The 27,713-nt window shown below is 36.9% G+C and overlaps 1 protein-coding gene across 1 annotated transcript in view; it reads right to left on the reverse strand.

Moving 5' to 3' along the window:
- LOC124712723 (cytosolic carboxypeptidase-like protein 5) overlaps nucleotides 1-27,713 on the reverse strand; it is a 179,641-nt gene that overhangs the window by 52,586 nt on the left and 99,342 nt on the right. The window contains exons 7-8 of the mRNA XM_047242893.1: nucleotides 24,558-25,581; nucleotides 11,589-11,727 (exon numbers count right to left, since the gene is read on the reverse strand). Of these exons, the coding sequence (XP_047098849.1) occupies nucleotides 11,589-11,727; nucleotides 24,558-25,581 (1,163 nt within the window). The remainder of the gene's footprint in view (nucleotides 1-11,588; nucleotides 11,728-24,557; nucleotides 25,582-27,713) is intronic.

Here is a 27,713-nt window from a genome sequence, read left to right on the forward strand (position 1 = left end):
ACTGACTAGATTTTTAAATCCAAGATTACTCTAATTTCTGTGCAGAATGTAATGTACTAAAGAGGAGTCTGCGAAGATTTTCAAACGGAGAAAATTTTTCGCTTAACTCTTGTTCAGAACATCTTCTATCATACACAGTCTATTATTTGGTTCTTGTTGATCATTATCAAAGAAAGCAGCAGTGTAAGTAACAATAAATAGCAGTCTCCTGCCGTTGTTTCACTTATGAGACAATGCCTCTCTTTTTTTAAATTTTTATTTTTTATTTTTTATTTTTAAATTGTAAGCCGTGGTAGCACGCACAAAAGCAAGCAATGCCACGAGCGACGACAGGTCATTAACACTCACTATCAGAATGTGACAAACAATGCATGACACAGTACAATAATGGATTTTCAGCTTAGAGTGACGTAAACACCTATAACAAAGAGAATGTCACTTATCAAATCAAAGCAAAATAAGCAATCGATTCAAACCAGACGAAGCACGTGAAAAAGGAAGGGTACCCATATAAATACAGACAGAGCGCTTGACACATAGCAATGGCTACTTGGTTAAGCTTAACTGTTAAGCATACGACTCGAACCAAACTACTGTGGGTGTATCTTCATCCATTCGACCTAAATTGTGTCTCATGTTATGATGGACCACCTTTGTTTTGATTTGGAGGTGCAAATGGTTCAAATGGCTCTGAGCACTATGGGACTTAACTACTGCGGTCATCAGTCCCCTAGAACTTAGAATTACTTAAACCTAACTAACCTAAGGACATCACATACATCCACGCCCGAGGCAGGATTCGAACCTGCGACCGTAGCAGTCGCGCGGTTCCGGACTGCGCGCCTAGAACCGCTAGACCACCGCGGCCGGCTTTGGAGGTGCAGTCTAAAACTTTTCTCTCCCCTTGAATTTCGAGTCTCATTTTTCAGGTGCGGCTTAGATTCGAGTAAATACGGTATACATTTTTCACTCAAAATCAGTGTCTGTGCTTTGGTTACTGTGTTATTATTGGTGGCTGAACAGGACATTGTGGTGTGTCATTAATGTTCTTTGTTGCAGAAACGTTACTTACATATTGACTTACACAGGCAAATGATGTAAACTGTTTGAACTTAAACTGTAATTATGACTCTAGGGTCTAAGAATCATCTACAGAGAATAATACTAGCTAGTATGTTATCATAGGAATCTCTAGTATGGACTACTTTAACCAGTCAGAACTGTTGCAATAAGTACAACAATTAATTAACATTTACACTGCCAAAGCCTACAGGACAGTATCTAACAAAGTGCTGTATATTGTGTCAGGTCTAACACCAATAATTATTGAAATAAAGGAAATAGCAAATGAATTCAATGAAATTAAAGCTGTAAATACTAAAAAAAAATTTAGAAGCTAATGTTCCTCACAAAAACTGGCCTCATCCAGCTAATACTGTTATTCTTAATGAAAGAAATAAGAAGAGGCAGTACTAGACAGAAGAACTCACTGATGGGAGTAAAACTAAGCAAGGATCAGGATCAGGCATAGCAATTTTCAACTACAAAAAGCAAACATATCTGATGAAATGTAAACTGGGAAATGAATGCTGAATCAGGCAGTATGTTTTGTTATTTTAAAGTCTCTTGAAAAGCTAAACATATTATATATTTAACAAAGAATGGCTGAACTACAGAAAAACAACATTACATTCTTTGAGGAATACATTTTGAATGTTTTCAACATAAATTAGAGAAATGATACAGTAAATATATGTACAGTTGCACATCCAGAGGCAGTGCATGCTCACTGCCCAGCTGAGGACTTTCATTGTGTATATAGTTGTTTTAATTTTGACATGCCAGTGCATCAGTCTTCTCGTCCATTACATACCTGTCAATTCAATTCAGGGCAAAGAGTACTTTTACAGCTATTTTAAGACATATGCAGCAACCTGTCTGTAGTGATCTGAAGATTGTAACTTTGATTACCAGGTTACTATTAGCGATCTTGGCAAAGAAGTTTATTGTCACTAATGAACTACTATCTTTGTTATATTACAAGCAGCAGCTGACTATAATTTTTCATTATGTTCTATCCCTTCATTGTATAGTATTTTAATTGGTCTTTTTGCTTGCAAAAATGGTTCATTTATAACATACTGGGCTAGTCAATTTACATGTACACAGGTGAAAGTGATTTCCATACATGCATATTTAAAATGACAAATAATACACTTCATAATCTCAGTATCTATATGATACATGACATGCATTTAAATATTCTTCAATGAAGTGAATCATGAGATAAAATAAATATGACTTTAAATATGTTACAGTTATTTTGACCTCAGCAGTTGCTTTTACATTTTTGGAAAGTTTGTCATTAAATTTAACTCACATGTGGAAAGTACTTTTTTGGTGTTGGGATGTGTTGATTTGGGTCACATGTAAGTTTTTGTATTGTCTGGTAAACTTCACAGTTTTTTGCAGTCTACTGTATTTACCTGTTACAATTATCTTAAAGGGTAAAGCATGAATACCAGAGACCTTAAACAGAGTCTTACATAAGTCCTTAGGTTTAAATCCAAACATGATTTAATGCCTTTTTTCAGTTTTAATGTTATAGTAGCTGGTCCAGAGTTTCCCCCAAATGTGACCCCATATTTAATGTGGGGATGAAAGTAGGTGTGATATGGACTCTTTACTGTTTTCTCAATACAGGAGGGTTTTAGTGGGGAAAGAAGGTAGCATGACTTGCTCAATTTTGTGTTAAGATATTCTACTTGCTTATTCCATTTTACATTACTTTGCAACCATAAGCCTAAGAATATTGTATCCGTATTGTTACCAATTGGTTTATTGTTGATAGAGGGAAACAAAATGTACATATCCTTGTTTAAAACAATGTGAAATTTAGTGTGCTGTTGTTGTTTTTTTTAGTTCAGTTGCTGATTTGGTTGTGACAGTGTTTACTAATTTCTGTAACTCTATCTTATTTTCTCCTTTTAGTAGAATTTTAGTGTCATCTGCAAATATGATTGTATTATGTGCATCCACATTTAAGCTTATATCATCAATGTACAGAATGAATCAAAGTGATCTCCTTATTGATCATAGGTGTACACCATATTTAATTAAATTATACTCTGAAAAGTGTTCTGAAGTAGTTTTAAGATTGAGATTAGTGTATCTGATGCTAACTTCTTGCTTACAGTTATTCAGGAAGAAACTGATCCAGCTGTTGGATAGATCTTGATTATCATACAGTGTGTCAACTGCAAGTTGGTCGATTCTGGAAGAGTTTAGGGGGAGCAGAGGAAGCAAGCCTGGTCCCCACATAGAATGGCATGGGGTGAAGAGCTGATGGGGGGGGGGGGGGGGGGTATCAAGTCCTGCCTTGCCTGCCTCCCACAGTGTAGGCACCTCAACCTGTGGTTCATGCTTACACAAAAGCAGAAGTCATATAGTGAGGTAAAGATTGCTTAAATGTTGCTTGTAATCAAAACTGAAACTGCAACAATTACATACACTTATTACCACGAAAGGAAACAGTATGAAATAGAGTGAAGTACAACACACAAACCCAACAGTCAACAATGACTATCTCACACATTACACTCAGCTAGATAACGTTGGCTGCAGCCAAAACTAAATGATTACCAATCAAAGACATCCAATCTCTACCAGTTTCTACCAATTCAGGACAAGGCAGCTGATGACCAACTTGAATTTAACACACTGTACTTTTCAAGTTTTGACAAAAGAATCTTACAAAATATCACGTCAAAAGATTTCATCAGATCAATAAATACTCCTGTTGATTCCCGTTTCTTGCCCATCAGGCTTAGTATACAATTAATGCACTCATAAAGGGTTGTTATTGTTGACATTTTATTTCTGAATGAGTGTTGTTCATTACATACCAGTTTGTTTTTATTTACAGATTTCATATGTTTGTCATGCATAACTTTTTCTCACTTTTTGAAATGCAAGAGAAAATTGTGATTGGCCTGTCATTATTTATATTATCTTTCCCATCTTTTTTTAAATACTAGCATTATCTTGGAAGTTTTCAGTAGACCAGCAAAAATGCCTCTTTGAAATGAGCAGTTTCGTAAGTGTGTAAGTTTAGAGCAGTCTTTAAAGACTGTTGGAGGGGCACCATCAGTGCCCACATAGTTGGATTTTTTTGGTCCTTATCTTGCTTTTGCCACTTCATCTTGTGAGACAGAGCTGATGTACATTGACCTACTACATGTGCTTTTTTTATGTTTGTTGGATTGGGTATTCTTATTTATGTTTGATTAATAAGTTATCCAGAACATCTGTGGAATAGATGTTAAATGTTTTGGCTACTTTTAAGAGGATTTGTTACTTCTTAATTTTCTTGTGATAGTGTTGCATCTTTACATGATACTTAGTTTTCATCAGTTTTTTGTTTTATTACAGTCCATCTCTCTTTCACTTTTTTGTTGAATTATAAAGGAATGTATCACTATGCATTACTTTTGCTGCTCTTATTACTTTCCATAGTACTTTGGAATATGTATATCATTCAACTGATGAATTACTTAAGTTACACATTTTACAAAGCAGTCTCTTATTTTGGCATGAAACACTTGTCCCCTTTGCGATCACACTATTTGTTCCAGAACTGCTCTTTATGGATACAGTTTTCTGTGGAAATGTAATTTGAAACTAATGGGTTAATATATCAAAGAATATGTTAATTCTTTCATTTAGGACATTCATTTTATAAACCTGTTACCATTTTTGTTTTGTTTAGCAAAGTGTTGGAGTAGTTTATGTTACCCTGACTCCAGAAAGACATGATGTTCCCAATACTGTCTTTTACTTTCAAGCTTAGTATTTGAGTTACATAGTCACTACATTGTTTGCTGGAAGTTGTTAATGAAGTGCTGAAAAAAATCTTGACTAGAAACAGATCTAAAGCTGCTTCACATGTTTCTGTTACTTGGATAGCAACATTTACTTCAACATTTAACTTGTAGGATGCAACAAGGTTGAAAGGAGCCTCCATGTCTCTACTTTTTGTAAGAAAATTGATGTTGAAGTCTCCACAAATGATAAAATAACATTCCATTTTATTTACTTCATTTGGAGCTGAGTCCAGTTTATTTTGAAACATTCAAAATTTCCAGAAAATGATCAGTAAACTACAGCAGTAACCAAGCTGAACTTGCTAATTATTATAGCTGCAGTTTAATAGTCCTTTTCAATATTTGTTCAAATGAGGTAGGGTAGTATAATCCATATATTCCTCAAAATCACCCACCCAATTTGTTATTATTCTGCATTAGTGAGAAGTCAAAATGAATTTAGTCATTTTTATACACTGAATTAATTCAGGGTCAAGCCAATATTCAGAAATGCATATTACTGAGGTATCTTTTAGCTCATTTGTCAGTGGTACATTAATTTTGTCAATTTTGTTATGCAAGAATTGTACATTGTGGTGATACATTTTCAGATCAGATTCATTCGTGGCTTAGTAGTTGCGTGTCACACTTACTGCATCACACATCTTTAGTTTAAATTAAGATAGCTAGCAGAGTTGTTCTTTTTTTTCCTTGATCATTTTACTTGCCTCCCTGTAGCTCTCATAAGCTGCTACTAATCTTATATTCATCAAACTGTCCAAGGCCAATGACTCTGATTTCATGTATGACTTCATCCGTGCATTATGTATTTAGTAACATGTCTATTACTATTCAAAGCACTGCTCGCATAGATAGTTTTATTCTATTCAAGTCTTTCTTTAATTATTTCACTGACATGGTCACACACAAACTTTTTTCCTTCATATTTTGACTGCATCTCATTTCTGGTGTGAAGGTTATCATTCAGCTTACTTAAATCCACTATAATTTTTTTTTGTTTTTTTTTTCATGAAAAAGTATGCAAATATGTTGTCTACTCATGGTCTATTCTTAGGGATGAGTTTTGATCTGGTTAATAAATAGCAGTGAAATGACATCTGCTTATAAGAAGCTTCCCACATATAATAACTTTCAGAATTTAGAACAACTGATTTTTATTTATTTTAACCTGCCTTGCTACATCTCCCTGACCTAGGGTCTGAAGAGGCTTTTCTGCAGCATCCCTGCTAACCTCACTTTCTCCAACACTTTCCTCTCTCTTGGTGGATGAAGAAATCAACAAATCCAAAAACTAGCATATGTGTCACCATACTGCCACTTTGGAAGTTGATACTGATTCATTCCTTCTTAAACTGTAATTTCATTCTGAAGTCAATTCTTCTTAAAAACATTATAAATTTGTAGTACTGAATTAACCGACTGCTCTTTTGGATACATACTAATCACATATCTTCATGAACAGTGATAACTGCAATTTCTACATTCTTCTTCTTCTTCGTTTCACCCAACTTTGGGGTACGTTGAATCAATCACTTCTGTGTGTTCTGTTCCTTTCTTTTCGCCCAGTACTGTTTCATTCTTTCTGATCTTGCTTTTCTTTCCTCATCAGAGATGACAATCGTTCTTTTCTTTCTATTTTGGAGCTGGAATCCCTCTTTTCTGTCTTTGCTTATCATTTTTGCGGTCCTGTCTGTGAGCATTTTTTCTGTGATGTGTAGTTCTCTTAAGTCTTTCTCTGTTTGGATAAACCAATTTGGTTTGGATTTTTTATTCCTGAAGTAGTCAAACATTCTTTTTGTAAGTCTATTTGGGTTCATTCTGAGAATGTGCCCATAAAACTCAATTCTTCTTTTCCTCATTGTATCCGAAAGTTTTTCTGTGGTTTTGTAGAGTGTTTCATTTTTGGTATGAATTACTTTGTCGTTATGAAATTTGGGGCCTAAAATTTTTCTCAATATTTTTCTTTCTTTGATCTCTAGCCTTTCAATTGGGCCATGGTTAGTGATAGATAATGTCTCAGCTGCATATAGTGCTTCTGGTTTAATGACAGTGTTGTAATGTTTTATTTTTGAATTCCATGAGAGGGACTTTTTATTATAAGTATTTTTAGTAAGCTGAAAGGCTAGTTCAACTTTGTTTCTCCTTAATTCTATTGCTTTTTTCTCAAGGGCGTTCCAGCTAATCCATTCACCAAGATATTTGAATTCTTTAACAATTTCGATCTTTTGGTCTCTTACTTTAAGATATTTCATTGGCTTTTTTATATTTGTGATTATTTTGGTTTTTTCAAAAGAAATTTTAAGGCCTATTTTCTCTGCTTGTTTCTGTAATTCGAGGATCTGTTCTTTGGCTTCTTCCCATGTTTCAGCTAGTAGGGCCATATCATCTGCAAATGCTAGGCAATTAACCTTGATGCCTTTGTTTTTTGTTCCTAGTCGGATTCCACTATTGATTTTCTTGTTCCATTCTCTTACTATTTTTTCTAGGGCACAGTTAAATAACAATGGAGAGAGTCCATCACCTTGTCGTACTCCAGTTTTTATCTCAAATAGGTCTGAGAGTTCTCCCATAAAGTTAATTTTGGAGTATGTGTTGGTGATGGTTTCTCTAATTAGGTTTGTAGTTTTATTATCTAGGTTCAATTCTTTTAATATGGAGATTAGAGATTCCCTGTCTATGGAGTCGTACACCTTTTGAAAGTCAATGAATGTGATGACATACGCTTTTGCTCTCAATTTTTGGTAGGCCATAAGATTTTTGAGGTTTAGAATTTGTTCTGGGCAGGATCTCCCCTTTCTGAAGCCTGCCTGGTATTCTCCAAGTTGACAATCTAGCTGGGGTTCTGCTCTGTTCAAAAGGACTTTAGACAGTATTTTGTATGTTACTTCAAGGAGCGAAATCCCTCTGTAATTGTTGGGGTCTGTTCTGGATCCCCTCTTATGAATTGGGTGAATGAGGGCCATCTTCCATTCATCCGGAATTCTTTCTGTTTACCATATTTCTTCAAATATGTTTTGGAGAGATTCTATGGCATTTCTATTGACATTTTTCCACAGTTCAGCTGTAATTTGGTTCTTTCCCAAAGCCTTATAGTTTTTGAGATTCAAAATGATTGATTGTAGTTCCTCGACGGTGGGTGGTTCTGAGTTAGGACTTGTTGAAGTTGAGTTGCTGAAATCCATTTTTTCAATTGGTTCTTTACAGTTGAGAAGGTTTCTGAAATATTCCCTCAAAATTTTGCAATTATCCCTGTTGTTGTGTGCAATATTACCATTTTTATCTTGTAATTGGAGTGTCGGTGGGCTGTACTTGGTTATTTTTTGTTTAAAAGTTCTGTAAAAGCTCCTAGTCTTGTTTTTGTTGAAGTCTTCGTTGATCTGCAAAAGGAGTTGATCTTCTTGTGCTTTTTTAATTCTTTTGAGGTTTTTACTCACTAGTTTTCTTACACTCAGGAAATTTGCCTATTATATTCATTTTTCTGAGATTGCATCTGTTGCCATGCTTTCTTTCTTTGCTCAATAAGTTTGTCACATTCCTCTGTCCACCATGCGTGTTTTTTGATTTTGGTTATAGGTGCTATTTGTTCAGCTTTGGTTAGTAGGCTTTCCTTCATTTGATCCCAATTTTGGTTCCTTATATCTTGAGTCGCGAGGGGAAACTCCTTCGAATTCATTATCTTTTCTGGATCGTATCTTCTGCTTTTGGGTTTACTGTTTCTATCTTTCCTTTTGGGGATAATTTTGAGTTTTATTTTAGAAAGATAGTGATCAGAATCCAAGTTTGCTCCTCTGAGTACTTTGACATTTTGTATTTCTGTATGGTGTTTCCATTTTATCGCCACATGATCAAGTTGAAATTCACCCAAGTGTGGGTTTGGTGAGGTCCATGTCTTCTGTTTTCTGGGTAGTCTCTTAAAGGCTGTGGATTTCAGGATCAAGCCATGCGCTTGGCAGAGTTCTACTAATCTGACTCCATTTTGGTTAGTTCTATTGTGCGCTGGGTAGTTTCCAACAATATTTTTGTATTTCTTCTCTTTTCCTACTTGAGCATTGAAGTCCCCCGTAAGTATGATGTTGTGTTTGTCTGGGATCTTTTGCACCGCATCATCTAGTTGTTCCCAAAAACGTTCCACCTTTTCCTTATTTTTCCTATTGTCTTCATTTATGGGGGCATGTGCATTCACAATTGTGTATACTCTATTAGCAGATTTAAAAGTGAGTGTGGAGAGTCTTTCCGATTGTGATTGAAAGCTGATAATGGAGTCTAAAATACTTTTATCTATTATAAAGCCCGTTCCGAGGTGGGGTGTGTTTTTCATTATTCTTTTGCTTACCTTTCCTTTGTATATTCTGAAACCTCCGGAATCAAAATTGTTTTCATCTATGTATCGAGTTTCTTGTAGTGATGTTATGAGTATTCTATGATGTTTGAGGGTATCTGTAAGATGTTTTAATTTTCCTGTTTTTAAAAGAGAGTTTACATTGAAAGTAGCTATGTAACTTGTTTTTTTACATTTCAATTTGCTTGATGTCTTATCATGTCCCGATTCATCTCTGTGCAATGCTGCAGACTCCCCAGAATCCGATAGTCTGCTTGCGCACCTTGGTGCGGTGGATTGTCCACCTGGGGTAATTTGTTTCACATTACACTCTTCCATGATTGATAGTATTATGTAAGGGGTGACTCTTCGAGCCACAAATTTACAACCACGGTTGTTAGCCCTGGAGGTTTTTCCCAGCCGCCCCTAACCTGGGGAACAGACACTGACCAAAGACCGCCCAATGTGAGACAGTCGCCTTTGGATTTCTGGTCCTGTGTTGGTCCACGGGTGGTATTTCTACATTATTATAATTATTATTTATTTTCTTTCTTGAATAAAAGTTTCAATAGTGAACAGTAAACCACTAAAATACCAGAATAGTTTGCTAAATGAAATCTACACTGGTGTCCAAAATTAAAGCAACAACCAGCTATTTTCCCATCCTGTGTCTAACTCACAATACAATGACACACTGTCAAAAGCTGTCATTACGATCATTTTCTCTACGGAAGATGGCATTCTGATAAATTGACAACAACGCCGGCAATGACATCAGGGAACGTATCAAGCGGGGTAGTGTTTGCAGGGTAGTCCCACATACACAACCACTGTGTACACAGTAACAGACAGTGCACTATGGCACAGAGAAGACGCATATGGAAACTCTACTGTGGAGGGTCATAGTAAGAATGGAAGCAGGAGAGTTGCAAACTTTTGTGGCCTGATGGCTTAATGTAATTGTTCTGTTGTTTCTGTTGTTTCATGGATGAGGTGATGGTTTACAGAGACCGAAACTGTATCCTGGAGACTAGGACAGGGCTGACCACGTGAGACATCAGAATGAATGGACTGTTATTTGGCTGTACGGGCACAATGGTAACGCCTTACTACTGCACTGCAACTGGCATCTGATCTCACACCATCCCCTGGACACGTTCTATCAAGGCAAATGGTGTACAGAAAGCTTCAGCAGAGTGGTCTTTATTGTTGGAGACCTCCTTTCTGTTTACCTCTGGCATGTCTTCACAGAAGGGAACATCTAGAGTGGAGCTGTCAAAAAGCCACCTGGATGGAAGAACGTGGGCAAATATTCTTTTTACGGATGAGTCCTGGTTTGGTCTGGAGAGGGATTCTTGAAGGATTTGCACCTGGAGGGCATTCAAAACATGGGTTCTGAGCCTAAACACTGTGGAAAGAGACCAACATTGAGTTGGATCGCTAATGGTGTGTGCAGGGATTTTGTTGACCACTCGAACACCTCATCATGAAATTGTACAGGTGAATCAGCAAGATTTAACTGCTGGCAGGCTAGCAGGTACTGTGAGGAGATCTTGAGATTTCATGCACAGTTGTTGTGAGGGGCTGTGGGCCCAGACTTCGTACTGATGGACGATAATGCTCGATCTCATAGAGCACAAGGGTTGATGTGTTTTTGGAAACTGAAGATACTGCATGCATGGTGTGGCCTGCTCACTCTCCTGATTTGAATCTGATAGAGCACGTCTGGGATGCACTAGGGAGACAGGCTGCATCATGTCAGCATCCATCAACCACTCTCCAAGACTTGAGAGCAGCTCTGTGGAAAAAATGGGTATTATTGCTTCAACATGAGATTCACACCATGTTCCATCATTGTCAGGTCTGTACTGATGCCAGAGGTGGTAACATTTCGTATTGAACACATTAACCAGTTGTCAGGATGTGTGTGCAAATCCATTAAGTCAGAAAAAAATGAAGTACATTTTTATCTACCATTATGTATGTTGCAGTTGACTAGGTTCTGTATCTTTTTCATTGTTTTTACTTTACTACCACCTGTTTGTACTGTTTTGTGGCAAAATAAAAGTAACCTTACAAAATTTTTGTTTGTTGTTTTAGTTTTGGACACCAGTGTATAATATTGCTGACACGTTTTTTCCTTCTCCTTCTCTGACTATGTTAAAACTACAAACTAAAATGAAATCACCGATTTTTACCATTACTACAATAACTGTTATTCTACGTGACAATGATGATTCAAAACCATCCCATCGAGATAAAGCAGAATCAGCTTCTGCTATTGCATATTGTTCCTCATGTTACAAAAATCTTTAAGAGTACAATTACACTATAGAAAGAAATTGTCCCACTCATCAATAAAGAAAAGAATCTCTAACTAAGATTACCTTAAGTACATGTTCCTTTCTGTAAAATTACATGCAGTAAAATGAAAATTTTGATTGTTAAGTGACATAATCTTTGGAAGCAGCATGCATTCGATGCTATCTTCAATATTATTAAAATGATTTCCATACATGAAGATTCCTGAAAAAGAGAGCACACTATTAACATTTACTACATAAAAATAATAAAAAAGAAACATAAAATGAAGTAAAGATATGGAAACAGCCCAGCAACAGCAATTTTAAATATTATCAGTTTCATACTTACAAATAAAAGATGACTGAAACTTAGGTTTTTTGAAGCTGCGACCATCTGATAAGCTACTTACAACCAGATAGTCATAAAAAAAATTATTTCAATTTTGATAATCCTTAGCCTTAATGCACAAACTGTCTTGGCATTTGGCTGTTATGTTTGATAACTTACAACTGTCCTTCCACACAGGATAGAGAAATAAGAAAAAGAACAAGGATTTGGTATTTCTCCCCTTCCCATTCTTATTTCTCTTCCTAAGGCACCCCTGAGTGTATTTACTCTTTATTCTCTACATTAGTTTGTTCAGATTTCCTTTTTTTCATCTTGCCATCTCTACTCTGAATAACACCACTATTGGTTCCAAAACCTGGTGTGTGCCCTCAACTCCTTCACTACCGTTGAGCTTGTAACATAGTTCTTGACTGAAGTTATGCCTGTTGTCTGTCTTTATTGTTCTACAAGAGAATGTTGTAATACTAATAAAGATGGAAACACACAAAATAAATGTACAAGTATTGTATAAAATAAAAACATTTTCTTAGGATGTCAACACCTTACTAACTTTTAATTAAAGTTTACTAAGCTACTTACAACTTTTCATCATTTCAGTTTTGATAAGCTTGGGCCTGCTTATGACAAACAGTCTTGGCATTTGCCTGGAATGATTTATAACTTATTACTGTTAAGCTCATAGCCTTTTTCTGTGAAAAATTAAACAACTACCACTAGGTTCAGAACAAAGAAATATAAATAGTTTATACAAAGAGTATGAGTGTTTCTCATCATATATAAGTTTATTTGTCCTGATGTTATCTCATTTTCTCATAACTTTGCAACATAATACTGATGATGCACTTTAAAAATTTTGGAACGATCTTTTATGACTATCAGATAATATTTAAAGTATTTTTCATTCTGATTTCATATCTAGCTTTGGTTATTCTGTATCACGCCAGATTTTTCTATCAATCACACCTGAAGTTTGAGCTGAAAACACTTCATTTTTTCAACAGGGAATTTTTTAAAATTAGATTAAAACTAAGTTATTTACTTCATAATCTTGTATACAGTCACTATGCACTGTAGTAGAGTAGATAAGGGGTGAAACGTCTCCTCCTTGATTGTCTCTTTTCATCAGTGTCATCTCTCTTTAGAATAAAACAGTAGTCAGCCATCATGTTTGCAGGCCACCTTCCCTGGATCTTTTTCCATCTCCTTGATGTCCTTGTAGAATGGTTCTCCTTGTTCTTCACTGACATTGCCAGAGTTTTCAGGGAAAAATTTGATAAGTGAATGTAGAAAATGAAGCTTCACACTCATGTCACATCCTAACTTCATGAAACTCCACAACATTTTTTTGACCATAGTTTTATAATTTGGATGTTTATTGTTGCCCAAAAAGTTGAGCACAACTTCTTCAACCGAAATCCAAGCTCTTTTCCCAATGGATTCATCTGTACCTTCAAAAAACTGCCTTTCATTAAATTTCTGATCTGTGGCCCCACAAAGATTCAGTTTATCATAAGATAATCTGGGAAATCATATTACCAAGTACAGGATGCAGTCTCCATCTTTTGGAACTGCTTTTGTGAACTGTTTTTCTTTCTATGCTTGTCTTTGGCTTGGCTGTCCCACTCACAAATGAAATACAGCATTTTTGTGTAGCCAGATTGTTGACCAAATAACAAGCCAACTAATTTCTAATTCTCATATATTGTCCACAAATGTTTTTCATAGTTCATACATTTCAACACAGCTTTGATGTCTTTATGCACCTTTATGGTGTGGTGTGTATATGGTGGCATCAGATACTGAGGCAAATAAATTTTCATAATCCAAAAGTACACCATTCAGGCTACATCTTGATGACTCTACAAACAACATCCAATGACTTGGACCATAACTGACATTAAAGGAGGTCAATAAAACTTCAACAACACAACTAAATACCATAAGGTTCTCATCTTTTTTATTAATTTCTTTTCTCAGTTCCTGTGCCAAATGAATGATGCTCCAGGTAGTAGAAGATGTTTTGTGTTTCAGTACTAAGACAAGCAATTAGGTGGCATCTTTTGTCAGATTTAAGTCATGAGTTAAATCATTTAGTTTGTTTTGATGAAATAAATCTGGTGCAGAGTCTTTTTCTGGCTTGTAATTATCACCATCATCACATTCATTTTCAGGGCTGCTCTCACATTGTAAATCTTCAGGAATGGTAGGTGGAATTGGAATAGGGACAGATTCACTATGTGTAACTTGTCATAACGCCAAAAAAATTTAGAATATTTTATATCCTTCTTACTTTATGCCTTATGACCTCCAATATTAAACCATACAAGAACAACAGTCATACACATGATTTTGCGACTCCCTCCAAACTATGAAGATCACAAAAGACATTGATTTCCTCTTCCCATTTTCCACAGGCACAGTCTCTTAACAAAAGTAGAGCATACAGGGTGGTTATAATTAAAATTTGCTACTTGAACCAGTGATGATGAAAAACTGTTTACCGTAATGGTACCCAATTTATAGGAATGATGTTCAGACTGTATGTTGTAGGACTTCTGTTGTTAATAGTGTTGAGTCACGACTTGCTGTTTGGAGCCAGTACTAGTACAGCAACGTAGGGTTGGAACATAAGCATCAGTGTGCATTGTTGACTGCTCAGTCAACTGGGATCTGGACAAGGTGATGGTTCAAATGGCTCTGAGCACTATGGGACTTAACATCTTAGGTCATCAGTTTCCTAGAACTTAGAACTACTTAAACCTAACTAACCTAAGGACATCACACACATCCATGCCCGAGGCAGGATTCGAACCTGCGACCGTAGCAGTCCCGCGGTTCCGGACTGCAGCGCCTAGAACCGCACGGACAAGGTGAGCAGGGATTTACACATAAAGCTGTTTTATCATAACAACAGCATTAGTGCTGCTATTCTTCATGGGTATCAGTGCATTAAAGGAATACAGAGGTCCTCTTTCAATACTGGGGTTGAACAACATGATTCAGAAGTTCAAATTAAATAGCGACTTGGGATCTGTTCCTGGGAGAGGCCAACAGCCAACTGTGCCACAGATTGTTGAAGAAGTTACTGTTTCCATGGCTGAGAATGCTGGACACAAAGTGCAATCTCTAAGCCCTGCATGTGCTATGTCTTGACAGCTGAACATTGCAAGACAGAACGGCTGCCCAATACTTCCTTCCAGACGCAAAATTCTAAGTAGTGAGAATAGACACATTTAGAAGTACAAAAAACTATCCTAATTCCTTCCTCAGGGAGGAAAGGGTTATAGAATAGGGACAGTTAGAAAGAAGAGGGCAGGTCACTCAGGCCACAGGTTGAGATGGATGGTTCAAATGGCTCTAAGCACTATGGGACTTAACATCTGAGGTCATCAGTCCCCTATTAAGATGGATCCATCTGTGTGAGGGTGAGGAGGAGAATGATACATGGAGAAGTGGCAGAGAGAGAAGACCATCAAAGGTAGTACATTGGTATGCACTGTGTCACAATGATTGCACAAGGTGAGAGGTAAACAGTCATTACAGGAAGAAAATGGCAATGTATTACTAAGAAGTGAACATTGACTAAAATCCAGTGAAATAATATATTGTAGATTAGAGAGTTATTTATTAGCAAACAGTTAGCAGGCAAAACCATGAAGGCGGTATGTGGCAATTTTTGTTATTAAGGACATAGCAGTTAAAAAAATTTCTCTTCTCGAACACCACACCAAAGAAGAAGCAATCAAAATGACAGACATAGTGCTCAATAGTAGTGATCTTAAGTCACAGAAGCATAAGTGACTGGGGTACATTGGCCACGAAACGCTGCCATAACTTTGTTTATGGATACACTTGATAGTATAGTTGGTCAGGCTGGTCCTAATGACCTCATTATATTAAGTGACTTTAATATAGATGTAAGTTCAAATAGTACAGTAAACTTGAAGCTCAGTGATATATTAAGCTCATGCAATCTTTCAAATATAGTAAGCTCTGCCACCAGAGTGATGGACAAATGCTCCACTACAACAGCTTATGCTATAATCAATGATTGTATAGATAAGTTAAACTACAATAACAGATTTTCATTATTCTGGCCACTTTTGTCAGGTGATAAGAGTAGGTAAATTTAGCTGTGCCAAAAATAACTCAAACATTAATGTCCTTAAACACAAGTTAGCAAATGAGAAATGGGATTCTGTGAATGTGGTGAAATGGTCTGATGATAAATGGAGTGAGTTCTACTCAACCCTGTTGAATCATTATGAATACTGCTGTCCAGTCAGAGAAATCCATAAGATAGCAAAATACTGCCAAAAGGAAGTAATGCTAGACTAAAATTCCCACCAAATTTTATAAACCTGAGGCAGAGTATACATGATCTAAGCCTGTTTTACAAAGCCACTAATGTGCAGGTTTTTAAGTAAAAATACGATCAGGCAAAGCAAAGTTTTAAAACAAATTGTTAACCTAAGGAAACAGGTCAACAGCAAAGCAACAGAACAGACTGACAACATAAGCATTTTGGGAGCTAACAGACAAGTATTATAAGATACCAATAAGACGAACATGGAACCATGATAGTTACATAGACATGATAGTTAAAAAAAAGAAAGAAAGAAAGAAGAGAGAGAGAGAGAGAGAGAGAGAGAGAGAGAGAGAGAGAGAGTGTATGTGTGTGTGTGTGTGTGTGTGTGTGTGTGTGTGAGAGAGAGAGAGAGATACCGTGTGCAATATTTTTAATAACTACATCATTTCTGTTGACCAATCAACCCCTATTACAGATGCATAGGTACACCCCATGCCACGACATTCTGTGTATTGAATTTGAATTTATGGAAGTAAATGAGCAGGAAGTATGCAAGACAATATGTATGCTAAAGAACGAAATGGACGGATGGCTTATCCAGTGCCATTGCTAAGGTGTGCTTACAAGGAATCTCTAAGCCTCCTACCTACCTGACTAACTGCAGCATTAGAGAAAACATGTATCCAACTGTTCTAAAAATCAATGTAGTGAAGCCAGTGTATAAAAAGGGAAGTAATGAAGATGCCTCAAACTATAGCCCAATATCATAAATTCCCATCTTCAGTAAGATACTCAAAAGTGTTACCCTTTCCCAGCTAAACGCCTTTTCACAAAACACAAACTACCTGTAGATCTGCACCATGGCTTCAGTTCTACAGTTCTTCCATGAGCAGTTAGAAGTAAATGAGTAACTGAAAACTACAGCACACATCTGAGAGGCAGAATTTTGCATAGAGGTTTACAGAGCTTTTTCCTTTGTCAGTTGGATGGAATGCATCATGATTATGTGCAAAATGCTGATAGAGTGCATGTATTGTGTCTGGAACCACTAGCATATTTTTTATGTTCTTCCTTGGTTATTTAATTGTTTCTTTTGTAATGCAAGTGATATAAAAATCACACATAAAAATATTTATATTAAATATACACTATCACAAGCACTCTGTTTTCACTTTGTATCCGATTCTACCTCTGTCACTTGTTTCAACACCAACTGCATTGGTGAGAGAAGATTCAAGTCACTATCACTAATCACATGACATGAGTAATGCAGCTCCTAATATAATGCCTAGAAGTTTATTTTGGGAGTGTAACATGACTGGCTAAAAAGAAAATTTGGTAGAAAAGCTTTAAAAGTACTTCCAGTAATCAGCCTATAAAACCAATAGCTCTTGAGAAAGACAGCAATTGTGGCACTCACTGTGAACTATGCTCTGCCATTATTCAGAATACTTGAGGTCTATAGTGTGACAAATTATTGTGTATCATCTCGGTAAAAATAAATGGTTTAATCCAAAATGTCACTCGGTAAAAAAATTATTAGTTTATAGTAGAATGCTACTTCAGACAAGATTTTAATATCATCCATTCACTGGCACATCTTTCTTTTTTCACAGCTCTCTTAATTTCTTACTGCTGCTGATCTTTTTTTTCACCCTTTCCTTCTTTTTATTTTACTCATGTTTTGCTTCCTAATCCCTTCACTATTCACCACTGTTCCCAACTTACCTTTTTTTATTTATTATTATTTTTTTATTTTTTTACATCTATCTGCAGGACGTTTTCATTTTTAATTCCATCTTCTTTCTTTTTTCTTGTTTAGCCCTGGCCTATACCTTTTCACAATATTCTCTCACCTTACTTATTTGCCTTCTTTTATTTTATTTCATAAGTTTTCAATTACTATTACCTCATCATTTATTTCCATTAGTTTTTTACTACTACCAAGACATTTAAATTTTGTACACAACCTAATTTGCTCAGTTTCTACCATATCTAACCTACATTTTTGTCTATCCTTTTGTTTATCATATTTTCTGCTTTTCATCATCTTCGCTTCTTTAAGCAATGAGGGCACAATGAATGCTTCCAAAATTATGCATGCATAATTGATGCAAGCTTCAAATTATGCTGTCTGTAGAATTTAAATGTAGGTGCAGTGGTATTATGGAAAACAAATCTAAGAATTACTAACTGCCAGTAGGCTGGAACAGTTCAACTACACATGTGAAACACTTTGAAGAAGATGAAATAAAAGAATAAGTGAAATAGCCAATAACAAAATTTTATAAAAATGGCTATATACGGCTGTTAGAAATCTGTAATAAAGAAGTACTAGTCAAGTTGTGCCACAAACTCCTCTTCTCCCCAATTCTATTCAATACCTCCTCATTAGTTATGTGATCTATCCATCTAATCTTCAGCATTCTTCTGTAGCACCACATTTCGAAAGCTTCTATTCTCTTCTTGTCTAAACTATTTATTGTCCACGTTTCACTTCCATATATGGCTACACTCCATACAAATACTTTCAGAAACGACTTCCTGACATTTAAATCTATACTCGATGTTAACAAATTTTTCTTCTTCAGAAATGCTTCCTTGCCATTGCCAGTCTACATTTTATATCCTCTCTACTTCCACCATCATCAGTTATTTTGCTCCCTTTATTGCTTGCTCAATATACAGATTGAATAACATTGGGGATAGGCTACAACCCTGTCTCACTCCCTTCCATACCCCTTGACTCTTATAACTGCCATCTGGTTTCTGTACAAATTGTAAATAGCCTTCCGCTCCCTGTATTTTACCCCTGCCACTTTCAGAATTCGAAAGAGAGTATTCCAATCAACATTGTCAAAAGCTTTCTCTAAGTCTACAAATGCTAGAAACATAGGTTTGCCTATTCTTAATCTTTCTTCTAAGATAAGTCGTAGGGTCAGTATTGCCTCACATGTTCCAACATTTTTACGGAATCCAAACTGATCTTCCCCGAGGTCGGCTTCTATCAGTTTTTCCATTCGTCTGTAAAGAATTCGCGTTAGTATTTTGCGGCTGTGACTTATTAAACTGATAGTTCGGTAATTTTCACATCTGTCAACACCTGCTTTCTTTGGGATTGGAATTATTATATTCTTCTTGAAGTCTGAGGGTATTTCGCCTGTCTCATACATCTTGCTCACTAGATGGTAGAGTTTTGTCAGGATTGGCTTTCCCAAGGCTGTCAGTAGTTCTAATGGAATGTTGTCTACTCCGGGGGCCTTGTTTCGACTCAGGTCTTTCAGTGCTCTGTCAAACTCTTCACGCAGTATCATATCTCCCATTTCATCTTCATCTACATCCTCTTCCATTTCCATAATATTGTCCTCAAGTACATCGCCCTTGTATAGACCCTCTATATACTCCTTCCACCTTTCTGCTTTCCCTTCTTTGCTTAGAACTGGGTTTCCATCAAAGCTCTTGATATTCATGCAAGTGGTTCTCCTTTCTCCAAAGGTCTCTTTAATTTTCCTGTAGGCAGTATCTATTTTACCCCTAGTGAGATAAGCCTCTACATCATTACATTTGTCCTCTAGCCATCCCTGCCTAGCCATTTTGCACTTCCTGTCGATATCATTTTTGAGACGTTTGTATTCCTTTTTGCCTGCTTCATTTACTGCATTTTTGTATTTTCTCCTTTCGTCAATTAAATTCAGTATCTCTTCTGTTACCCAAGGATTTCTACTAGCCCTCATCTTTCTACCTACTTGATCCTCTGCTGCCTTCACTACTTCATCTCTCAAAGCTACCCATTCTTCTTCTACTGTATTTCTTTCCCCCATTCTTGTCAATCGTTCCCTAATGCTCTCCCTGAAGCTCTCTACAACATCTGGTTCTTTCAGTTTATCCAGGTCCCATCTCCTTAAATTCCCACTTTTTTGCAGTTTCTTCAGTTTTAATGTTTTAATCTACAGTTCATAACCAATAGATTGTGGTCAGAGTCCAAATCTGCCCCTGGAAATGTCATACAATTTAAAACCTGGTTCCTAAATCTCTGTCTTACCATTATATAATCTATCTGAAGCCTTTCAGTATCTCCAGGCTTCTTCCGTGTATACAACCTTCTTTTATGATTCTTGAACCAAGTGTTAGCTATGATTAAGTTATGATCTGTGAAAAATTTTACCAGGCAGTTTCCTCTCTCATTCCTTAATCCCATTCCATATTCACCTACTACATTTCCTTCTGTTCCTTTTCCTACTATCGAATTCCAGTCACCCATCACTATTAAATTTTCGTCTCCCTTCGCTACCTGAATAATCTCTTTTATCTCATCATACATTTCATCAATTTCTTCGTCATCTGCAGAGCTAGTTGGCATATAAACTTGTACTACTGTAGTAGGCGTGGGCTTCATGTCTATCTTGGCCACAATAATGCGTTCACTATGCTGTTTGTAGTAGCTTACCCATACTCCTATTTTTTTTATTCATTATTAAACCTACTCCAGCATTACCCCTATTTGATTTTGTATTTATAACCCTGTATTCACCTGACCGGAAGTCTTGTTCCTCCTGCCACCGAACTTCACTAATTCCCACTATATCTAACTTTAACCTATCCATTTCCCTTTTTAAATTTTCTAACCTACCTGCCCGATTAAGGGATCTGACATTCCACGCTCCAACCCCCCATGAACCATGGACCCTGCTGTTGGTGGGGAGGCTTGCGTGCCTCAACGATACAGATAGCCGTACCGTAGGTGCAACCACAATGGAGGGGTATTTGTTGAGAGGCCAGACAAATGTGTGGTTCCTGAAGAGGGGCAGCAGCCTTTTCAGTAGTTGCAGGGGCAACAGTCTGGATGATTGACTGATCTGGCCTTGTAACACTAACCAAAATGGCCTTGCTGTTCTGGTACTGCGAACAGCTGAAAGCAAGTGGAAATTACAGCCGTAATTTTTCCCGAGGGCATGCAGCTTTACTGTATGATTAAATGATGATGGCGTCCTCTTGGGTAAAATATTTCCATAGTGAAAGCAATGTTTCAACATTACTACGATATTCATGACAGTTCCTCGGCAAGACTACATAGCACTGCTATCTCAACATTCTGAGCCACAAATAGTTAAATTCTGTTGTAAATGCACTGACGGCCACCCACTTTAAGTGTGTAATGAAGAGTTTTATGAACAGATGGATGAAGCGACCATGGAATCCCCACTAGCTCCAGAAACAGCAAACATCTACATGAAACACATTGAGGAGGTGGCTCTTCAAATCACTCACTGGAAACCCAAGCATTTATTCCACTATGTTGACAATACGTTTGTGGTAAGGCAGTATGCTGGACAGACAGTGACGAGTTTCTGGCCCACCTTAATGGCATCCATCAAAACACTGCTTTCAATACCATGAAGGAAACTTGCTACTCACCATATAGTGGAGATGCTGAGTCGCGATAGGCACAACAAAAAGATTCACACAGTGTGTGTCTACTGCTGACAAAGGTCTTAATGGCCGAAGCTATAATTGTGTGAATCTTTTTGTTATGCCTATTGTGACTCAGCATCTCTGCTATATGGTGAGTTGCAACTTTCATTCTCTGGTATTGTTACATTCCATCCTGGATTTTTCATTGTTTGAAAACACTGCTTTCACTACAGAAGTACAGGAGAATGGTTGTCTCCCTTTTCTAGACATACTAATAAGGAAGAAGGCAGATGGTACACTAAGCCATTCAGTACACAGGAAGAAGACACACAGACCTGTACCTGGGTACCAAGAACTACCACCATTCAGTGAAATGGCAGAAAGTGCTGACCACCCTGATACGTACAGTATACATCATCTGTGATGAAGAAAGCCTCTCAAACAAGCTGCACCTGAAGGCAGTGTTCCACAAAAATGGGTCCAGTGAAGCACAGCTTATTAGGGCATTCAGGAAGATACAAGATGCTGGGAACTAGGAAAAGGAAGAAAGAGACAAGACACTCACTTTCTTTCTGTCCCAGGAACCGCTCTCAGCCAAAATCATGAGGCTACTTGAACGATCCAACATAAAAACCATCTTTCAACCACCACTGAAGTCAAAAGAGTGGCTTTGCTCTGCGGAAGATCCAGTAAAAATGAATGTACTGGAAATATACAGCATCCCCTGCGAATGCGACCAACAGTAGATTGGGCAAATGCATCGGTGCATTTCGAATTGTTGCGAGGGGCCCATCAAGCATGCACAGCTGGGACAGACAGGAAAATCAGTGATAGTAGAGCATAGTCTCAAGACCAAGGTACTTTGCTGAGAAACTGCCTATTAGGATGGCATCATAAAGGAATCCACTGAAATATGGGTTCACGAAAATCTTGTTAACAGAGACGAAGGATACGGACTAAGATCAGCACAGACTCTGGCATTGGCAGCAATACGATGAGAGAGCAATCAACACTGTCCAACTCCTAACACACAGCCGAAATGCCCGCACAAAGATGCAAATGGAGCACCCGCTACCCCCACCACTGCAGCCTCACCCCACCCCCCTCCCTGCCTGCTGTTCAGCCAGACAGCACATGGTCACACAGTCAGGTGCAAGGCGGTCACTCCAATAGTATAAATATCACAGCATCCTCATACCTCAACACATCGCCAGAAGATGATGAGTATGACAACTCATCCCCCCCTTCCCCCCAGTTCTAACTAATATAATCTGTAGGATACCTATATCACAAGCTTGTCTCAGGTTAACAAAGTTTTCCACGTTTCATCTTTTAGGTTTTCTGCTCAAAGGCCACCTACATAAATTACATGTAATCCTTTTCTTTTGATGGACATCAAATGTGTAACTTACAAATATGGTAATCAACACTGTATGAAGCATTATCTGGGTTCCTCTTTCCTGATTCCATTAAGTGTCTTATTTGATGAAAAATGTTCTCATTACAGTCAAAAGGGTGATTAAGGAACAGTTCCAAAAATATACTATAGGCATGTGCATCTATTCTAACTCTTTCAAATAAGGAAATGGATGAGAGTAATTCAAAGCAAGGAAATGCATAAATTAAGAATATAACCTTTTATAAAATGCGTTATAATCTTCCCTTTGAACAGAAAACAGGAATTCTATGTACTGTTAAGTCTTAACACCAATATGGTTAATTTGTTTTGTAAAAACTGATACAGGAAACAGAAAAATTAAGCATGTTCTGCATGAAAGTTGCCTATTGGTTTCGCATCTTTTTGTAGAATACTGGGCTCGGGGGTTAAGTGACAAGGTGACAGACTACAGATCCAAAGGATTGGGATTCAATCCCCAGCCAGTCCTAGGACTTTAATTTGTCATTTATCACTTCTTTCACTGGTGGCATGCAAAGTTGCACCATGGCTCAGAGCCCCTGTTAAACTGTTAAGTCCCACTGCAACTGGCTGGATAAGTCAGTTCAAAGGCTGATGGAACATAACAACATACCACCTCACCATGCTAGTAAAGTACTGTTGTGTTCAAACCTTTAGAGAATGACATAACCATCCTCTGTACCTGGAAGTACTGTTTCCTGCCACTACCTGCATAAATTTAAAAACTGGAGGTCATAGCTCTTGTCACAATGTTTATTTTTTCTGAGGTTGTACCACATCACAGTTTATGAGTTGCATCTGAAATATACTGTCTAGTCTACAGTGCCATGAGTGATCTATTGACAGTAGTCAATTATTTTTTAGTAACAAACAAATGAAATGTTTATGGAAATAATGAAATATCTCAATTATTAAATGATATAATGTCAATCACTTGGTTACATTTGTTAAACCACAGTCAGTGTCACAAATGACGATGGACCTCACAGTAAAAAGGCTGGTATATTAATTTCAGTATTGCTGGCTGGAAACAACAGCTGTGGCACATTCCTGGAGCTACTGCAGTGTGTTCCTAAGCTCTAGCAGCACTTATAATCAGACAGCCTTTTACTATTTTGCACTTTAAGACAGCACATATTCTGTAAATGGTCTCTCACAGTTGTTCACGTAATATCTATGACTGACCACCATCAGAATCCATGACAGCACACAACAAAAGCAGGGTTTTGTTAAGTAACTCACTAGGATCATGTTTAAAGATTGCAATGTCAATGAATTTCAAAACGAAGCAAAGATAACAGAAGAAACAATGGTGGCCAAAGCTATGTCATGTTAGTTGAGCAGAAGCAGCCTAAATTCATGTGCTTTTTCATCATCACATTGATTTGGCAGTTATGAAATGTTCCATAAATTTGACTATAGTACACCACGGAAAAAAATTACGCTTTCTAATGACACACTGACTATGAATTTTTAATAAGACAAATCATGCAACACAAGTATACTTATTTGTGAAAATATGTAATTTAATAACATATAACTTTTCAATATAAGCTTTTACTTTACCTTTCTTTGAAGCATGTCCATGGAGATCAATGTACAGGAAAAGCCCAGAATCTTCAGGGTTAAAGTTTTTCTCTATACCCACAAATGACACAGTATTACTCGCACCATTTTCTGTATCATCACTGCAGAAAACATCACATGCAGCAACACTAGGAGTGTAAGGACTACATTTACTAACAGTCACTGAAACACCTGAGCAACTCACACCATTTGTTGATGCTGCTGCTACAAAATTTTTCTGCTGGATGAAGAGATTTGATAATGCTCCTGCAGTGTTTGTTTCATCAACACTTGAAGAAGTATCTGAAAAATTCTGATTACACGTCATATTTGGAGCTACTGAAGTAGCAGTATAACCCTTTGAAATGCCATCACAGACACTTGCAACACTTTTGAATATGGTTTCACAGACAGCAGAGAAAACATTATTATCTGCACTTGTAAAACTAGTTTCAAGATTTCCAGAAACAGCTTTCACTGAGGATATCACATTACTATCAATAGGTGCGTTATTAACAGTTTCATTTTCCTTTTCATACAAACTCAGTCCTGATACCTGACTTTCTATAGTGCAAACTCTGTTTTGATCTTCTGAGGCATCTGTCCTATCTTCAGGACTTGAAGATAGTGGTTCATCATTTGGTTCATCATGTAAAATAGTATCAGATGACGATGAATTAGCACAGCTCCAAACACTTGCCACAGGAGCATCTGACAGTGCTTCTTCGATTTCTTGCCCAAAATGATAGTATCTGATTAGTGCGCGAGCAGCAAATATAGATGGATGCAGAGTAAGTGATGGATTCAAATATACCCTGTTAAGGTTAACACCACGTGTGTCAGTTCTATAATGTCCTCTTGCAACACCATCAGGGTTCAAGATTGGTACAAGTTTAAACACAAATGTTTTACGTAAAAGAATAGAAACTGGATCATCTCGATTTAACAGGAGGCTGAGAAGTCCATTCAACACGAAACTTGATGGTGTTTCACCAGGGTGAACACGGGCACTAATGAACACAACCTGGAAAAAAAAAAAGGAAGTGAATTGTGTTTTATCCATCTCATGACAAACATTTGAAATCCATTTGGTTTGTATATAGGAGACATATCAAAAATTTATAATAAAGTTACAATGATTTTTTCAATAATAAATAACAGCACTACAATAAATAATAACACTATAAGGATATTTCTTGGAATATGTAACATATTGTATCCAGTTCAAATTTCCAGTTTGTCATGCATTAATTCATCCACTGATTAAAAACACTTCAGTGTCAGTACCTCATATAGTTTTCTTTTAAGTGGACCTAAATTCATCTACATCAACTTGTTCCCTTTTAATTTATTATAAATTTTCATTCCCATGTATTGAGGTCCCTTGGCAAACAGTCTGAGGTAGTGGATGCGGAGCATAAAATTTTCTTTGTTTCTAGTGTCATGTGAATGTACGAAATGGTTTCCCTCAAATAATTCATATCTGGTGTATAAAAATATAATCTCATATACGTATGGGAATAGAGAGTTAATATTTTATGTCTGCTAAATAATGGTCCACATGGTTCTTTGTGATTTGCAGTGCACATATTTTGAATGATTTCTTTTTCTGTATTTTTAGTATCCATACTATGTTTGTAGAGTTACCCCAAAGAATAATACCATAACTAATAATGCATATGCTACTTTCTGTGGGTCCATGTCAGCTCCAGTGGATAATATTTGCATTGCAAATGCAAAGCTGCTCAGTTTGTTTGCTAGGTATTCAATGTGTGCCTGCCAGCTCAAAATTTTATCTACAATTTCTTCTATATCTTGGCTGTTGTGTACAATCTTAATCTGCTCACATTTTGACTGTTTGGTTTTGAACTACATCATGTGAGTCTTAGATATGTTAAGATTCAACCCATTTAGCTGAAACCGAGTTTCTAAGGTGCTGAGGGTCCTGATCACAGATTTCGGATTTTTTTCCAAATCCTGATCTTCAACTAAAGCAGAAATATCATCTGCGAACAGAACTGATGGGGAGCTGATATTTAATGGCAAGTCATTAACACAAGAGAGAAATATGACTGGGCCTAATATGGAGCCTTGTGGAACACCCGGAGATATTTTTCTCCAGTCAGAAAAATAAGCCATTTGAAGAGATGCTTTCTGTTTGATAGCTAGGAATTAACCCATTGTAGGGCACTGCCACTAAGGCCATACTTTTCGAGTTGGTAAACAAGCAATGTACAGTTTACAGAATCAAACGCCTTTGTGAGGTAGCAGAAAACTCCTGCCACCTTATTTCTCTTGTCTAATGATGCACTTACTTTCACAATGAAAATGTTCACTACATCTATGGTGTTTTTCCACTGTTGAAAACCAAATTGATTGTTTAGAATAACAGAGTATACCAAATTGATTGTTTAGAATAACAGAGTATTTTGCAATGAAGTTTCAGACCTGTGCAACAGCAAGTTTTTCAAATATTTTAGATATGACTGGGAGAATCAAGACAGGACAATAATTTCCCATGGTCTTTCTTGATCCCTTCTTGAAGAATGGTTTGACTACAGCATATTTCAGAACCTCTGGGAAACACGCCTCTTCAAAACATTTATTTATTATTTGAACTAGTGGGTTTGCAATTTTATGTCTACCACTTGGGTATTCCATCCCAACCTGCGGATTTTTTGTTTCTTAATGTTAGAATAGCATTTTCTACATCCTCCATAGAAACATTTAAGAATTTTTGTACAGTTTTCAGAGTTTTCACCTAGGCCAAAGGGATTTACTTTGTTATCATAATCTGTTACATCTACACTTGACTTTGCTATACTTATAAGGAATTCATTAAAGTGCTTTGGTATTTGAGTTGGACTTACAATAGTATTTCCTTCAATGTAAATTTTTTGAAATTTCTTGGTTACAGGGTTTAACAGGTTTACTTACCAGGGAAGCAAAATCACATGAGATGGTAGAAGCCAGAAAGAAATTGCAACCTGAATACAAAAGACCAAAATTGCATTTAATCGGAGAAGGAACTTACTCACCAGCAACAACATCAGTCTGAAAATAAGGAAACGTATCATGAAAGGTTTCGTTTGGAGTGTGACCCTATACGGATATGAAACTTGGATGATTGGAAGAGAAGAGAGAAGATGGCTAGAA

The sequence above is a fragment of the Schistocerca piceifrons genome, chromosome 1 (assembly GCF_021461385.2).
Source record: "Schistocerca piceifrons isolate TAMUIC-IGC-003096 chromosome 1, iqSchPice1.1, whole genome shotgun sequence".
Classification (NCBI taxonomy): domain Eukaryota; kingdom Metazoa; phylum Arthropoda; class Insecta; order Orthoptera; family Acrididae; genus Schistocerca; species Schistocerca piceifrons.